General features: G+C 39.4%; 1 protein-coding gene across 1 annotated transcript in view; it reads left to right on the forward strand.

Moving 5' to 3' along the window:
- ARHGEF38 (Rho guanine nucleotide exchange factor 38) overlaps positions 1–15191 on the forward strand; it is a 112353-nt gene extending 97162 nt beyond the window's left edge. The window contains exons 11-14 of the mRNA XM_058549754.1: positions 4695–4838; positions 5672–5870; positions 6018–6277; positions 15001–15191. Coding sequence (XP_058405737.1) covers positions 4695–4838; positions 5672–5870; positions 6018–6277; positions 15001–15186 — 789 coding nt within the window. The 3' untranslated portion in view covers positions 15187–15191. The remainder of the gene's footprint in view (positions 1–4694; positions 4839–5671; positions 5871–6017; positions 6278–15000) is intronic.
- Positions 15192–15996: the final 805 nt, after the last annotated feature.

Raw genomic sequence — 15996 nt, forward strand, 5'->3', positions numbered from 1 at the left:
ATGATTTCTAGATTTTGAGTCATAGAAAAGACTTTCACATACTTTGAGGCTCTAAACAAATTCACCCATGTTTCCCCTAGTACATTTATAGTTTCATATTTTTTATTAATTCTTTGATCCACATAGATTTTATCCTGGTTCATGATGTAAAATATGGATGCAACTTTATCTTTTTCCAAATAGCTACTCAAATAGCCCTAACACTATTTATTAAAAAATTACTTTTTGTTGTTGTTGTTCTTAGTATTTTCTCAGTGAAACCCACTAAATTTGCAGTTTCCTTGGATAATTTCATTCTGAGGCCTATAGGGAGAGACTTTATATATCCCATGTGGTCATGGGGGAAGGCAGGCTCACGAGTTCACAGTAAAGTTGAGCTTTGGCAGGAATTCGCTAATCGAAAAGCCATGTTACTTTGATTCCCACTTTCAATCATAGAATTTAAAAGGTGTCTTTAGTTTCTGCCTTACATTATCTAAATATCTTTCACATTGTAGTCCACAGCAGAACAGGAGTAAAGAGGTACTTTGTTTCTGAGAAATTACAAATGCCCTAAAGTGAAAAGCATGTGGGAAAACCTTATCCTTGTTAAATAATTTTATTATATATTTTATATGTACTATATATATTTAAACTTCTTATTTTTGGATAATTATAGATTCATGTGCAGTTGTAAGAAGTAATACAGAGAGCCCGTATATCCTTCACATGCTTTTCCCAGTGGTGCCATCTTACATAACTGTATACATATTTCTGTGATGCAGAATTGAATAATGGTTAGAGAACAGATTCTCACTAGAGGGCCATGTTCTAATACCCATGCATCACCATACTACCTTGGGCAAATTATTTTTTCCCTGTGTGTCTCAATTTTCTTATATGAATAAAATGCGAATTATAAAGGATAAAATTTTTAAATTTTTTAATTGTAAAATATATGGCATAAAATTTGCCATCTGAACCATTTCTAAGTGTACAGTTCAGTAGTGTTAAGTATATTGTCGTGAAAAAGCTCTCCAGAACATTCTCATCTTGCAAAACTGAAACTCTATACCCATTAAACAACAACTCCCCATTTCCCTCTCCTGGCAGCCCCTGGCAACCACCGTTCTCCTTTCTGTTTCTATGAATTTAACCCCTACTTTAGATACCTCATATAAGAGGAATGATACAATTATTTGTCTTTTTGTGTCTGCCTTATTTTACTCAGCATAATGTCCTCAAGGTTCATCCATGTTGTGGCATGTGGTAGGATTTCCTTTCTTTTTAGAGCTGGATAGTAGTCCATTGTAGGTATAGACCACGTTTTCTTTATCCATTCATCCATCCATGGACATTTGGGTTATTTCTACCCCTCGGCAATTGCAAATAGTGCTGCTGTGAGCATGAGTGGGCAAATATCTCTTTGAGATCCTGCTTTCAATTCTTTTGGATATTTACACAGAAGTAGGATTGCTGGATCAGATAGTAATTCTATTTTTAATTTTTTAAGGAATCCAAAGCTCTATCTTCAATTTTTATTTTTGTCAGAGTTATGCATGCACGTGACTTAAAAATTCAAGCAGTTATTTAGGTTTGGTTAAGAGAGACAATAGTCTCTCACTCCCTTTACCCCATTTCTCCTTCCTTACGGGCAACTACTTGTCAATTCTTTTAGATAATTTTTTTGTATTTATCTTCATATTTTAAAATAAGACTCTCATGTCTCCATTTCATTACTTTTCAATTTTAGGCATGATACATTCCACTGTGAGAAATGAAGATCTAGCTGCTCTTCTCTCTGCCCCCACCACCAGTGTATTCACACACACACTCATTCTATTTCCCCTCCAATACAGTTGTATCATAAATTTGGCTTAGTTTATATTCAGTGTTTAAACTATATGACTTGTGTATCAGTCTTGATGTCAGTAGGAAAAACATAACACACTCAAATGGACATTTAAAGAAAAGCTTAATAAAAAGACTATTTACAAAAATGTGAGTATGGCATAGGGAAACCTTAAGGGATAGTGCACTGCTCCAGGGCCTGTAAAAGGAGGGAGGCTTACGACAGCTAGACTTAGAGGGACAGGGGAAGGAGTAGTGGTAGGAATGTGTAGAGAGAGGTACAAGGAGAAGTTCCCTGACAGGTGCTGGGGCTGTTGGTCAATACTGCAGGAAGGAAACTTAGGAAATAAACACCCCATCTCACTTGCCTCCCTCATTCTGAATTCCTATGGGTGCTTCTTGTTGACTGAACCCATCTGGAAGCCAAAGCGCAAGGAAGCTTGGATACATCCTATACTTATCAGCCTCCTGGAGCTTAGAGCAGGATGGGAGAGGAAAGAGAACGAATATGAAGAAGCAAAGAAAAGATATTCAGCACACAAAGGGAAAGCTGGGCACAGTTGAGCCATCCTTGATTACTTTTTCTTTCATGCATAGTTTTTCTGTTTTCTCTAAAGTTAATAATTGTGTTTTTCTTTTATCAGTAGTTTAATTTTCATTTGCCTAACTTTATCTGCCAATTGACTAAAGTAGCTCTTAAAACATTCAGATGTGAGGTATTCTATTAATTGTGCCTTCTTGCAGAAATCTCTCCCAGAGCTTTCTGACTCACTCCAATCTGAACTGGTTGCCCTTTTTATCTGACAACTAACTGTAACCCTAGGATCACACTTTGTCACCATTCTAGGGAATCCCATCACCTCTCTTCTGGGGGGCTCTCACATTTCCTTACCCCATGTTGCTGCTTTCCTGCTTTCTATTTTTATTTGGGGGAGCATATTTTTGAGCAGCTTCTTGAGAAAGGAATATTGGGAGGTTAATATCTTGACACTGGAATATCAGAAAATATCTTTTTACTATCATACACTTAATTGATCATTTGGCTGGGTGTAGAATTCTAAGTTGTTCTTTCTGAATTTGAAGGCATCCCATTGTTCCATTGTCTTCTAGCTTCCACTGTTTCTGTTGAGAACTCTGAAGTCCATTCTGATTCTTGATACTTTGTATGAACTTTCTCCATCCTATCCCATTCTAAAAGCTTCTGGAATTTTCTTATTGTCCCCATCAGTCTGAAATATAATGATGATGTACTTTGGGGTGTTGGACATTTGGTGAGATCCTTTCAACCTAAAAATTTATGTATTCCACTTCCAGAAACTTTTTTTGAATATTTCACTGATGATTTTTCTCTCTTCCTTTTCTGTTTTTTCTCTTTCAGAAACTGCTGGGTTTTTCCTCTAATTTTGTTATTTTTCTCCCACTTATTTTCTATCTCTTTATTACCTTGCTCTACTGATTAAGAAATTTTCCTAACTTATTATTCAAACCCACCTTTTGATTTATTTTTATTTCTGTTCTCATAATTTTAATTTTCAAAAGTTTTTTTGTGGTTTTCTTAAAATTAAGATAGGTTGCTTTTCTTTTTATCAGACTCTTTCTTTATGTTAGAGGCATGCCCCAGAAATCTGACATACTTGGTCATTCACTCTGTGATAGAGTTGGGGACTAATTCTCAGCATCAACACAGGTAGGAGTTGAAAACCACGAGCCTCACTATTGTGTAGAGTCATCTGCCGTTTCACGTGGGAGCCTCTGACGATGGCATCTTTAGGTTTCTCCTTTTGGGCTGGTCGGAATAGCCAGGGATGACTCTTCAGGTCTTCTGACTACAGGATAACGGTGACTGCTGGGGAGGTCTCTGGGTCCAGTGTCCATCCACTCACTTCATTACCCTCTTTCCAATATGGGTCCCCCACCCTTATCTGTGCCTAGTGTCCCCAGTCTAGAGACTCTCTGCTTTACCATTTGCTGAGAAGAAAACTTTGTTTTCTGCCAAGGTAGGGAAGAAGCAATCACTCAGCTTCACTGAAATGGAAAAAGAATCTGGGGTTCCAACTATTTTGAAAACAGTTCCAATTGTCTATAACTGTGTAACAGATTACACTCAATGTGGTGGTATGAAACAACCAATAGTCTTTTATTGTTACTGTCTGCCATGGTTCTCGGGGTTCACTGTACTCAGGTCAGTCACTCTCAGTGTCTCTCATGAGGTTGCAGGTAGATTATGTCTGGGGCTGGAGTCATCTCAAAGACTTCCTCAGGCCCATGTCTGAGGCTGATGATGGGATGATGATGGAAGACTCAAATAGCTGGGAATTGGAACAGCTGGGGCTCCATAGACACCCCCCATCCCTCTCTCTCTCTCTGATGTTTCAACATGGTCTTTTGATATGGTGGCCACAGTGCAGCTGGATTTTTTCCATGGCTACTAAAGTCTCCCAGAGTGATTGTCCCAAGAGAAACTAGCAGAAACCACATGGTCTTTTTTAGCCTAATCTTGAAAGTCAGACAGCATGACTTCCATTGTTCTATTCATTTCAACATGCTGTTCCCTGAGGCAATCCTAAAATCCCATCCAGTTTTGAGGAGAGGGGACATGGACTCCATTTCTTGATGTCAAAGAATTTGCTGATTTATTTTAAAACCACCACAGGCTCTTAACCAATGCCTCTTTCCCCCTTTCAGAGGGGGTTTTCAGAGACAGCAAATAAGACCATTTTTATCTAGAAGTTCTAACATTCCCCTAATTTTTGGCTGTGGAGCTGTCTTACACTCTCTCAACTGTTCATCACGACTACTAAATTCAGTGCCTAGTAAGATTAAGTAGTTGTCTGGGAACAATGCCATCTTATTTCTACCAATAGATACCACCATTGGCTTCAAACATCTCTGAAATTCAGAATCGAGTACTAGAAGAACTTCAAAATCTGAATTTTGTAAAGGACAACAGTGCCACCTTTATTGAGAGGAAACTTAGTTTTGAAAAGAAGAAGCCTGTGCAAATTCTGGTGAGTTTGGTAGGATTCATGACAAAGATGACTATCACCTCTTTGCCTTGTCCAAATCATAGTGTATTATTTTCCGTATCACTTATCTCCTTCTAATAACCTATGATTTACCTACTTATTATACTAGAATTTCTTGTCTATTTCCACCCTCTATACTACGAGCTCTGTAAGATCATAGATTTTTATCTGTTTTGTACATGATGTATTGCGAGCACCTAAAATGGTGCCTCACACAAGGTCGGTACTCTGTAAATATTTGTTGACTGAATGAATACAATTTTATAGAGCAAAATCATACAGTTCAATCCTTTCATTTTTCTAGATAAGGAACCCCAGGCTCCAGAGATGGAGTGGCTTTCTCAAAGTCACTTGGTGGCAGAGCTGGGACGGGGTCCAGGCCTCTTGACTCTTGCCTAATTTACTGATATTATTTCCCAGAAAAAGACATGCATATGTACAATTTACTTAATCCCTTATGGATTAAGCACTTGATAAGTAATATTTAATTAATTTTGCCATCTACAGTATGGCAAAGAATTAAAAAGTTGTTCTATCCAAGAGGGATTAGAACTTCTGCCTTCTTATTCTCCATTGAATTTTCTTTCTTCTCTACAACACTGCCCTCATGTGCTAACTAGGGAATTTTTCACCGCATAACTCAGCTGGATACTTCACAATAATAACCCCATCTATGCTGTAACATAATATTGAAATAATCCCAAATCAATGTATGGCTTCAACATTAAAAAAAATCTCCAGAGAAGTATTTCCCAACTCAGTGAGGATTTTATTACACATCTATCTAAACCACAACTTCTCCTTCCTCCTCCCAGCCAGAAACACCACGTCAAACTGACACTCACCGCCTCAAACTTCTGTCCACGTACAGTACAGAGGAGCTCTACCAAGCCAAGCGCAGGTGCAACGCCACACAGGAATATGACATCAATCTCCTGGAAGGGGAGTTGGTGGCCGTGATGGAACAGAAGGACCCACTGGGGAGCACGAGCAGGTGGCTTGTGGACACAGGACGTAAGGGTTTGCATAAGATGCACAGAACTATCCCCTCTTTTCAGGTTGAGATTTTCCCAGGGGCCTCTGTGTGCTTCTCTCAGCACAAATGTTTGGAAAAAGTATACGAATGACCTTGTTTCTTCTTTCTTTTTATTTCCCATCCAGTTATGAAAGGCTATGTGTATTCCTCCTTCCTAAAACCCTACAATCCAGCAAAAGTGCAGAAGGCGGATGCTGAGCACAGGTTCTGTGATGATGATTTTGATAACATCAGCCTCTTCGTATCTGCACGGCCGGCTCATGACAGTGTCACAGGCACCCCAGAAGGTAGCATAAGTGACAGCAGCTCATCTCTCAGTGGCACATGTGGAAAGCTTGAGACAAATGGCACTGACGCTGACAGTTTTCAAGAAGTAGATGAACAGGTAAGAACTTGAGCCTTGATGTAAAAATGCTTGCCGTTCAAATCATGAAAGCTGTTCTCTCTACCGGCGCTCTATCTCACTGTAAGATGCGGTGGAAGAGGGTAGCAGTGACTTCAAGGAGACCCAGCTCTGTGCACCTTCTGCAAGGAATTGACTTCTCTGAGCCTGTTTCCTCAAATGAGGAAAAGAGGATGATAATTCCCACTTTGCAGCGTTGCTGTGAGGATTAGTGATAACGTGGATATGTCAAGTCCCCAGCACAGAGTAGACATTCAGTCAACGGTAGCCATCACTATTATACTCTGCTGTTATGTACGTGGAGTGAAGCGAGGATGGACTCTTTATACTCTCCCATCAGAGAAGAACTGCTCAGTCCCGCACAGAATCCGTCCTCAGTAGCAGGGAGAAAATTCTCCACGATTCCTCTAACAGCGGTGTCTTCATTGTGCTATCTAGGAATTGGCCGTTTTTAATTTCTCATATAATGATACCTACTATATACTGAAACTTTTAAGAGCTACCTTTCCTGCACTGCAGTCATGCAAATATGATTGATTGGGATAATCCTCTTGCAAAATAAGGTAACTATTATAATGTAGGGTCCTTTTGCTATCTCAGAAAGTCTCAATATATGTAAGTGGTGACCAACAAAGTAGTTCCTTTTTTCTTTAGTGGCTTTTTATTAAGTAATTTAAATTTGTTTTTATAAGGGTAACACATGTTATTTGTGAAAAGTTAAATGGTAGAAAGATATACATAAGTTAACAGTAAAGGGCTTTATTCCCTCCCCGAAGTCCTCCTCTTCAGAAACAATATTGGGTACATCTTTTCAGTCATCGTCTGTGCATACACAAACACCTAGAATTATGCGATGGAGACATATCATATGTGTTACATATTGTGGGGTTTTTTTTCACTTAACAATATATCTTAGACACAATAGCACCTAAATATCTACCTTCTCCCTTAAAAAATTCTGCGTAGTCATTTATTTTGTGGATATGTCATAATTTATGTAACTGTTACCCTAATAATAGATGTTTGGTGTATTTTGGGGTTTTTAAAATTTCAAACAATATTTCAGACAAGGTCCTTGCTCATCTGTTTTTTGTGCACTTCCATCTCTGTAAGGGGAGTCCTGACGCTACTGCAGGGGCAAAGGGTGTGCAGTGTGAGGTCAATAGATGTGCCAGACTGCTCTTCACAGATGCTGATCTGTTTTCAGTTTCTTTCATCATCAGTACGTTAACTGTTGCCTAGATCATGACTAATTCTTTTATAAAAACATCTTTAAGGTCTTATTTACAAACCATAAAACTCATCCATTTTCAGTGTAAATTTTAATGACTTTTAGTATATTTATAGAGTTGTGCAACCATCACCCCAATCCAATTTTAGAACACTTCCTTCACCCCCAGAATCCTTTGCACCCATTTGCAGTCACTCCTCTTTCCCCCTCAGCCCAGGAAATCACTAATCTACTTTCTTTCTCCGTAGATTTGCCTTTTTTGTACATTTTATATTAATGGAATCATACAGCATGTGGTGTTTTACAGCTGGCTTCTCTCACTTAGCATCATGTTTTCAAAATTCATTCATGTTGTGGTGTGTATACGTACTTTGTTGCTTTTTATTGCCAAATAGTATTTCTTTCTATGGATACAGCATATTTTGTTTATCCATTCACCAGTTGATGGACGTTTTGGGTAATTCCTATTATGAATAATGCTCCCATTAACATTTGGGTACATGTCTTTGTGAGGATTTCATTTCTTTTGAGTAGATACCTAGGAGTGGAATTGCTTGTAGGTATGGTACATTTATGTTTAACTTTTTAAGAAAAGTTAAACAAACTGATTTTCAAAGTGGCTGCACCATTTTACATTCCCCCCAGCAGTGTATGAGGGTGTGGGTTGTAGTTTCTCCTCTCCTTGTTGTCTTTGTGATGATGGCCATCTCAGTGGGTGTAAAGTGGTATCTCACTACGGTTTTGATTTACATTTCCCCAGTGACTAATGCTGTTGAGTATCTTTCATGTACTTATTGGCCATTCCTGTGTCTTCTTTGGTGAAATGTCTATTCAAATATTTGCCCATTTTCAAAAATTGGGTCATTTTCCTTCTTATTATCCAGTTGTAAGAGTTCTTTATAGACTTGGGAGCAAGTTCTTTATCAGATATATAATTTGAAAATATTTTCTTGCAGTCGTGACTGATTCTTAACTCATCTGGACATCACTATGTGTTCTTATCACTCTTCTGTATCGAAGTTTCAAAACACTATTTTTCTGTTAGTTGTTCACTCTCTTAGTTTATTCGGGGTTTCTAGAAGACAAATTTATATTATAATACCGACTGATTAATGAATTTTTATCGGTGAAATCTATATACGTGATTAAATGTCTTGGCAGACATTGCCATATCCCAGTAACCTAGGACAGACATTTGAGGACAAGACTTGTCAAGAGACCCTACAGCCAGCTGGACGTGGAGCTCTGGTTCTTATGTGGCTTCCCGGGGCCACTGGAGTCAGCAGCTCCCTCAGGCTCTTTCAGCATGGGATTTGTAGTCTAAAACCGTGTCCAGTTCCTACAAGCTGCTACTGCAAAATTATTCTCTGCGAGTAATCCTGTCAATATGTATCATGTGAATTATGTCCATTAAAGTTTCCATTACCAAGAGAGGAAAAAATGAGATAATTTTCTTTTGCTCAAAATAGAAAGTATATTGATGGTATCTCTCTGTAAAGTGCTGTTTGTTCTCCTTTTCCTCTGAGTTTGGAAGCAATTCAAAGCAGACCTTGGTGTCAGGGACATAAATAGAAGTGTTATTACTAATGAAGCTGGACTAGAGAACGCAGCTGGGGTCTGTGGCCACGAGGGATCCCTGGATACTGCCCTCTGAGTTGAGATAACTCAGCCCAAACTGCAGAACTCGCCTGCGTATGGTCACAGTCTGTCCCAATAGACTCACTAGAAGTTGAAGAGGAGGCACCTGTTAGAAACCCCAGTACAAGGAGAGGAGAAGACAAGACCCATAGGAATATGGGTCAAGCTCCGATTGACCTGGACTGCAGTGGCGCTGTGATTTTTACACTAAAGTTGGGTTTTTAACCTGGAAGACCTGGAAGAATCAAAGGGGTCTATGAGTGGGATAGGGGGGGTTTCATGAATACCCTCAAATATGCTGGAAATTTTGTGCTTATGTGCCTGATTATGGTAAATGAAATCCATAGCTTTCAACAGGCTTTCAAAGGGAAATGCTATTTAGAAAGGTTAGAAGCCACTGCTCTCGAGGCTTACCTTGCTTGTCCGTTCTCCCACCCAAGCAAGAAGAAAGATTGTTGGATAAAGAGCCTCCAGCATTTTCTAGAATGGTTCTAGTGAATCAGAAGTCTTACTGGTAGGGTGAAAATACAACTTCTTATCTATAATGGGGCACTTTGGTTAATGAGGAGTGCCTACTTGATGAGACACTGTGACAGGTGTAATTTGGAGGTATGGCCACTCTGCTTACTGGGGCCTCAGAACCAGCCCATTCAGAGTCCTCCATGCACATCCCACACAGAAAGCACAGACTTTCTCTGAATGTTCTAGAAGCTCCCCTAAATTATGATCCAGAGCCTTTGTAGAATAGTGGAAATGGGCTGATGGATATTCACAACCTGGCAGTACAATTTACACTAAGGGACCTGATTTTTAACTTCTTTGCTCCCTACTCTAAGCTATAGCAAAGAGTATAACAAAAGCAGTCAAATGAATATGTCTTCCCATTCTAAGGTATTCTCCTTTTGCCCATCAAATAGGAATGGCGTGATCTGTATTCATTTTCCATGCTGCATAACAAATTATCACCAACTAAATGGCTTAAAACAACACAAATGTATCATCTCACAGTCTGCATGGTCAGAAGTCCAGGCACAGCTGAGCTGGGTGTTCTGCTTAGCATCCCTCATGGCTGCAGTCTAGGTGTCTGCTGCTCTGTGTTCCTTTCTGAAACTCGGGGTTGTCTTCCAGGCTCATGGTTATTGGAAGAATTCAGTTCCTTGGTCCAGGAGGACTGAGGCCTCCACTTTCTTGCTGGCCGTCAGCTGAGGACCACTTTCAACAACTAGAGGCTGCTTTCAGATCCTTGCCACGCAGCTGTCTCTATAGGCAGTTCACAACACGCCTATTTGCTTCTTCATGGCCACTAAGTGAGCATCTCTCTGCTTTCAAATCTCTCCCTTCAGAGAAGGCCTAGACTCTCTTTTAAAGGGCTCACCTGATTATGTCAGGCCCACTCAGGATAATCTTTGACTAACTCAAAGTCAACTTATTAGGGACCTTTTTAGGCACCTCTGCAAAATCTCTTTACCTTTGTCTTCTAATGTAACCTAATCACAGGAGCAAATCCCATCATATTCAGAGGGGATCATATAGGACATTCAACAGGGGTGGTCATCTTGGTGTCCATCTTAGTGTTCTGCCAACCACAGTATCTAAGATGCCTTGTTTGGCAAGCAGGCTGTTGGAGTAATGAGATGCAGTGTACTTCTCAAAGAGGGCCAGGTGTAATAATGGCTAAAACCCAGTGTTAGAGGGAAATTCAGTGTCTGAGAATCAGTCCTCTTTTCTTTTTCCACATAAATAATCCTAAGAACCCAACTTCTGACTTCTAAAAAGTTATTTGTTTTGCCACTGATCCTAAATTCATTGTCTGGTCCATCATCTTCACATTTTCAATGACTTATCATGGTAATGCTATATGTTGAGTATGTCATTGTTTAGAAAGTGCTTCAAAATTCAGCAGGCTGTAATGCCATGTATTTAAGTCGTCATTAAAATGATGCTTTAGAGAGCTATTTATTGACATGAAAACACTTTCAAATATATTTTGCAGTGAAAAAGTAGGTTGCAAAAGTTATGTATACTATAATTAATGTTTATTACCACTTCAGGAAGGTAGGTAGAAGGAAAAGAGGAAGAAGGAGAGAAGGAAGGAAGGAAAGAAATACAAGGTATTAATAGCAGTTGGGCGTGGTTTCTTTTTTTTTGCTTACCTTTATTTAGAATTATTTATAAAAATTACTTGTGTAGTTACAATACATAACTGTTAACTGAAGAACAGCAAAGCTTGCTCTCGGAGGGTGAGAGAGAAGAATGAGCATTTTTCATTCAATATAACTATCTTGGCTTCCTGAGCCACATATGATATAATACTGGAAATGCTGGTTTTGTAGTTTTTTGGTTTTGGAAAGGAAGATTAAAATACATTGCGATTTCTGTTGTTGCTAATTGAGGATACGGGATGAAATCAACAAAATGAGATTCAGTGAAGAGAGGCGAAGCGGCCACTAAGGGAGGAGTAACTGAAACCACAGACACAGGGGACGCTGACCTGGCAGTGCTGTTACAGGGGACCGCTGGTTATGACCAGTGGGGACGGAGGGAGTGAGTCCATAATCCAGTACAGAGTGGGAAAGAACAGGTAACAGCTGTGGAGGACTGGGCTGTGTTCACAGAATATTGTGCATAAAATGAGCCAGAGATTCACAAAGGGCAAAGAAGCAACCAGTAAGATATATTTTAATAATGCCAAGGAAAAAGAGAAAAGGATAAGATGATTATGGCTTAAATTAATACAATTTTAATTAATTTGTCTGGACCAAAATATATTATTGTTGAAAGTTAGAAAGATACAGCCTAGAACAATTAAAATATTTTAAAAAATGAGAATCCTGGGGGCTAGCCCGGTGGCGCAAGTGGTTAAGTGCACGCGCTCCACTTCGGCGGCCCGGGGTTCACCGGTTCGGATCCCAGGTGCGCACCAATGCACCGCTTGTCAAGCCATGCTGTGGCGGCGTCCCATATAAAGTAGAGGAAGATGGGCACAGATGTTAGCTCAGGGCCAGTCTTCCTCAGCAAAAAGAGGAGGATTGGCAGATGTTAGCTCAGGGCCGATCTTCCTCACAAAAAAAAAAAATGAGAATCCTTCAGCTCTTAAACCTATAACTGGTTGAAAACTTCTAACTTGCAGTCTAATGTTATCTACTGCTGTCTTTTTAAGTGCAGAGTTAGTTTCATTTTGAGTATCTATCTTATGTTGAATGGAGGCATACACATATATGAAAACTGAAAAATGCTCATCCTAAATGAACTTTGGACTATGATCATCTAAAGTATTGAAAATACACATTATAATTTTGTACTTTAAAGTTACAATTTCATGAGAATCTATATTTAGTGTTTAAAATATACGTGCTGCTATAATTTCTTCTTTTTTTTAAAGATTTTATTTATTTATTTTTCCCCTCAAAGCCCCAGTAGATAGCTGTATGTCATAGTTGCACATCCTCTAGTTGCTGTATGTGGGACACGGCCTCAGCATGGCTGGAGAAGCGGTGGGTCCGGTGCACACCCGGGATCCGAACCCGGGCCGCTAGCAGCGGAGCGCGCGCACTTAACTGCTAAGCCACGGGGCCGGCCCCGTGCTGCTATAATTTCATACCAAGTAGATCTAGGTGGAAGATTTTGTATTCCGCTGGAGAGAACATGAGAGAACATGTACCAAAGTGAAAGACCACCACAAATACTTAGGAACCGTGTGTTAGGAGGTATTTTGACCTGCTCAAGCATCTATAGCTGCACTGGTAAAGCATATACATCATGCACACAGATTACAAAAGATGGCCGGCAACTGCTAATGCAAACTCTTGTTTAGATTGTTCAGAAGCTGTATTACGGTACATCATATTCCTGAAAGCTTTTGCAAACCAAATCCTCCACTCTGCTCTTGTGGACCTATGCAGTGTTTTCACTTTCTAAACGGCAACAAAAGCAGGAGCAGCAACAACATATTAGAGACTTTCCACAAGAATACACCCTGCACATCCTTGCTAGAACTGAGTTGGGTTCCTAAAGTATTGTGAGAACTAGACCAGGCACAGGACTTGGTGTTAGAAGCTGTGGTCCCAGCAGCACTGACCAGCTCTCTGATTAAGAGCAGGTTACTTCTCCGAGTCACGGCGCACAGGGTTTTTGTGGATAAAGCACATTTGACCTGTAAACTGCCATGAGCTCTGTAAGAGGTGGTTTAGATTGCTGCCTCTCCATTGCTCAAGAATTTGTAGCATCTCTCTTTTTGTTTTCTTTACTTTTTTAAGTTACAAAATAATCCATGTCCAACATCTGTCTTGTATCTTGTAGGATACAAGATGATCTCATATGTTCTTGTATGATATCCAAGCCTCTCAGCCTAACTTTCATGTCAAAACAACATACACTTGAACTCCTACTGTGTGTGTACCATGATGTGGCCAGTGGAGAAAAGCTGAAATGTGGCTCCTCTCCCCAAGGTGGAGCTCAAGCTAGAGTTGTCGAGATGACACATGAATCAGTGGTACCAGAATTTCATCCAAGTTCAATAACAGTTCAAGATCTAAAGAACTTACCTGTAACTACAGTCCCCCCCCCCCCCGTTGCCCATTCTCTTCCTGCTCAACGAAATCACCGTATTTCTCATAATTTCCTTTTCACGCTGACCCTCAATTTTGAGAGTCAATCTGTGTGCCTTTCCCACAGCATGCTGTTCTCACAAATTCATCTCTGTGCCTTTGACTATGAGGTATCCACCTCTTTATCCGCTTTGTCACCTATGAAAGGTTACCTCTTTCAAAAACAAGCTCACAGTTAGCTGGTGGGTCACCTGCATGTGAAGGGTGGTTTTTTTTGTTTTGGGGGTTTTTTGCGTGTGCCTTTTTGGGGGCATTTTTTTCCCTGGCTGGGTGGTAAGTTCTCTGATAATATATCTGGCACTCAATCAGTACTTAATAAATTTTGGCTATATGAATGAATAAATAAATGTTGTTAGTCAATTGCTTAATTTTATACCATAGCTAAGCATTTTTATCATCAGTCTTATGGTTTTAGTAGAAGAAGAACTCAACACTTCTTCAGGGGCTTCTTATATATCTCGTAATTATGCAGTGTTCTTTTAAGGTTAGAGACTAATTCTTTTGACTGAGGTATGTTTTATTACTTTCTTTTAGGTCACTTAAAATAATTTAAAAATTATAAATTTAATATATTGTCATTATAAAGGTTTAGAAAATAGGAAACAAGTAAAAATGAAAATCACCTCTAATTCCACCATTCGAAGAAACTAACAAAATAGACTTACACTGTACAGCTGATTTTATATCCTTTTTTTGCTTACTATTTCATCATAAGCATTTGCCCACGTTATTAGTCTCAGAAAGCACCACTTTTAATGACTACAAATTTCCTGAGTTAAGGGTCTAGAATTTAACTGTTCTCCTCTTGCTGCACCTTCAGTTTTATTCCCCCCCCCCCCACCTCTCCCCTTACACATGAGTATTGCGGTAACATCACTGTGCAAAAATCTCTGCCAATCTTTCTATTTCTGTAGAAGAGATTCTTAGAGCTATTACTGAATAAAAAAGAATTAACATTTAAAAACATTTTAACAGAAACTGCGAGGTTGCCTTCAAGCAGGGACAGTTTAGACTCCTCCCAACAGAACAGTAAGAACGCCTATTGGACTCTATTCTCACTGGGGCTGTACTTGAGCAAAATAAATCCAACAGGAGGACTTACTGGGGAATGTGACTTTGAAAAAAATAAGAAAGCCTTAGCATTCCCTCTAAAAGCTTGGAAACCTTTATCATGTTTGTTTAAATTTTTAGGTTCTGCTTTTAATAACGTCACTTGCTTCTTTATCTAGATTTTCTATGCAGTTCATGCCTTTCAAGCACGGAGTGACCATGAACTCAGCCTTCAGGAATACCAAAGAGTTCATATACTTAGATTTTGTGACCTAAGTGGCAATGCAGAGTGGTGGTTGGCTGAAGCTCAAGGGCAGAAAGGATATGTGCCAGCTAACTACCTGGGGAAGATGACTTACGCTTAAGAAAACAAGCCTTCAACTGTTATTTTCTGGCAAGTTGTTGATGGACTACCTCATAAAACTGACACTACAAAATGCTGGCTCAGATATCAAGAAACCTCCAAACTACATGACCTGACACTTAAAACCTGATAAGGTTTTAAGAAAACTGTGCTTCTTAACAAGATTATTTCAAAATGTATTACAAAGAATACATGTTGACAGAAACACTGAACAGACAGCCCAAGCTCCAACATCACCGACGTGAAGCGGAGAGCTTTGAAAGGGTAGATGTGTTCTTTACCACCAGGAAAGGCTGGGTCTAAGGATAAGGTTTCTTCATATTACTGTATTTTATTTTACTGTATTATGTATTTTGCCTCAAATGTTTTTGTTTTTCATATTTCTGTCTCACTCTTTTCAGATGCATGCACGTATACACATACACACATAAACGTATGGTTTATACATGTGTACTGTATGACATGGATTATACATATGTGCATAAACCCAGGAGCATACTAAATATACATAATAGGAATTGATCAACTAGAAGTCTTTAATGTGGAGCCTCTCTTTCATATAAGTTTTGAATGAAAAAACCTGAATAACATAGTAATATCAAACGTTTACTCACTGCATACTACACACCAGACACTGTTCTAAATGCTTCTGTGGTGACTTATTTGATACTTGCCACATTATGAGGAAACTGTGGCCAAAGGTGAAGTAATTGAGCCCGGGTCACACTCTAGGAAGTGTGTACGCACCTGCTGTTGGCAAAGCACGTGGTGATGTGGGGAAGGGACACCGATGAGGACCTCTTTCCTCTCG

The sequence above is a fragment of the Diceros bicornis genome, chromosome 11, assembly GCF_020826845.1.
Source record: "Diceros bicornis minor isolate mBicDic1 chromosome 11, mDicBic1.mat.cur, whole genome shotgun sequence".
In the NCBI taxonomy this organism is placed as follows: Eukaryota; Metazoa; Chordata; class Mammalia; order Perissodactyla; family Rhinocerotidae; genus Diceros; species Diceros bicornis.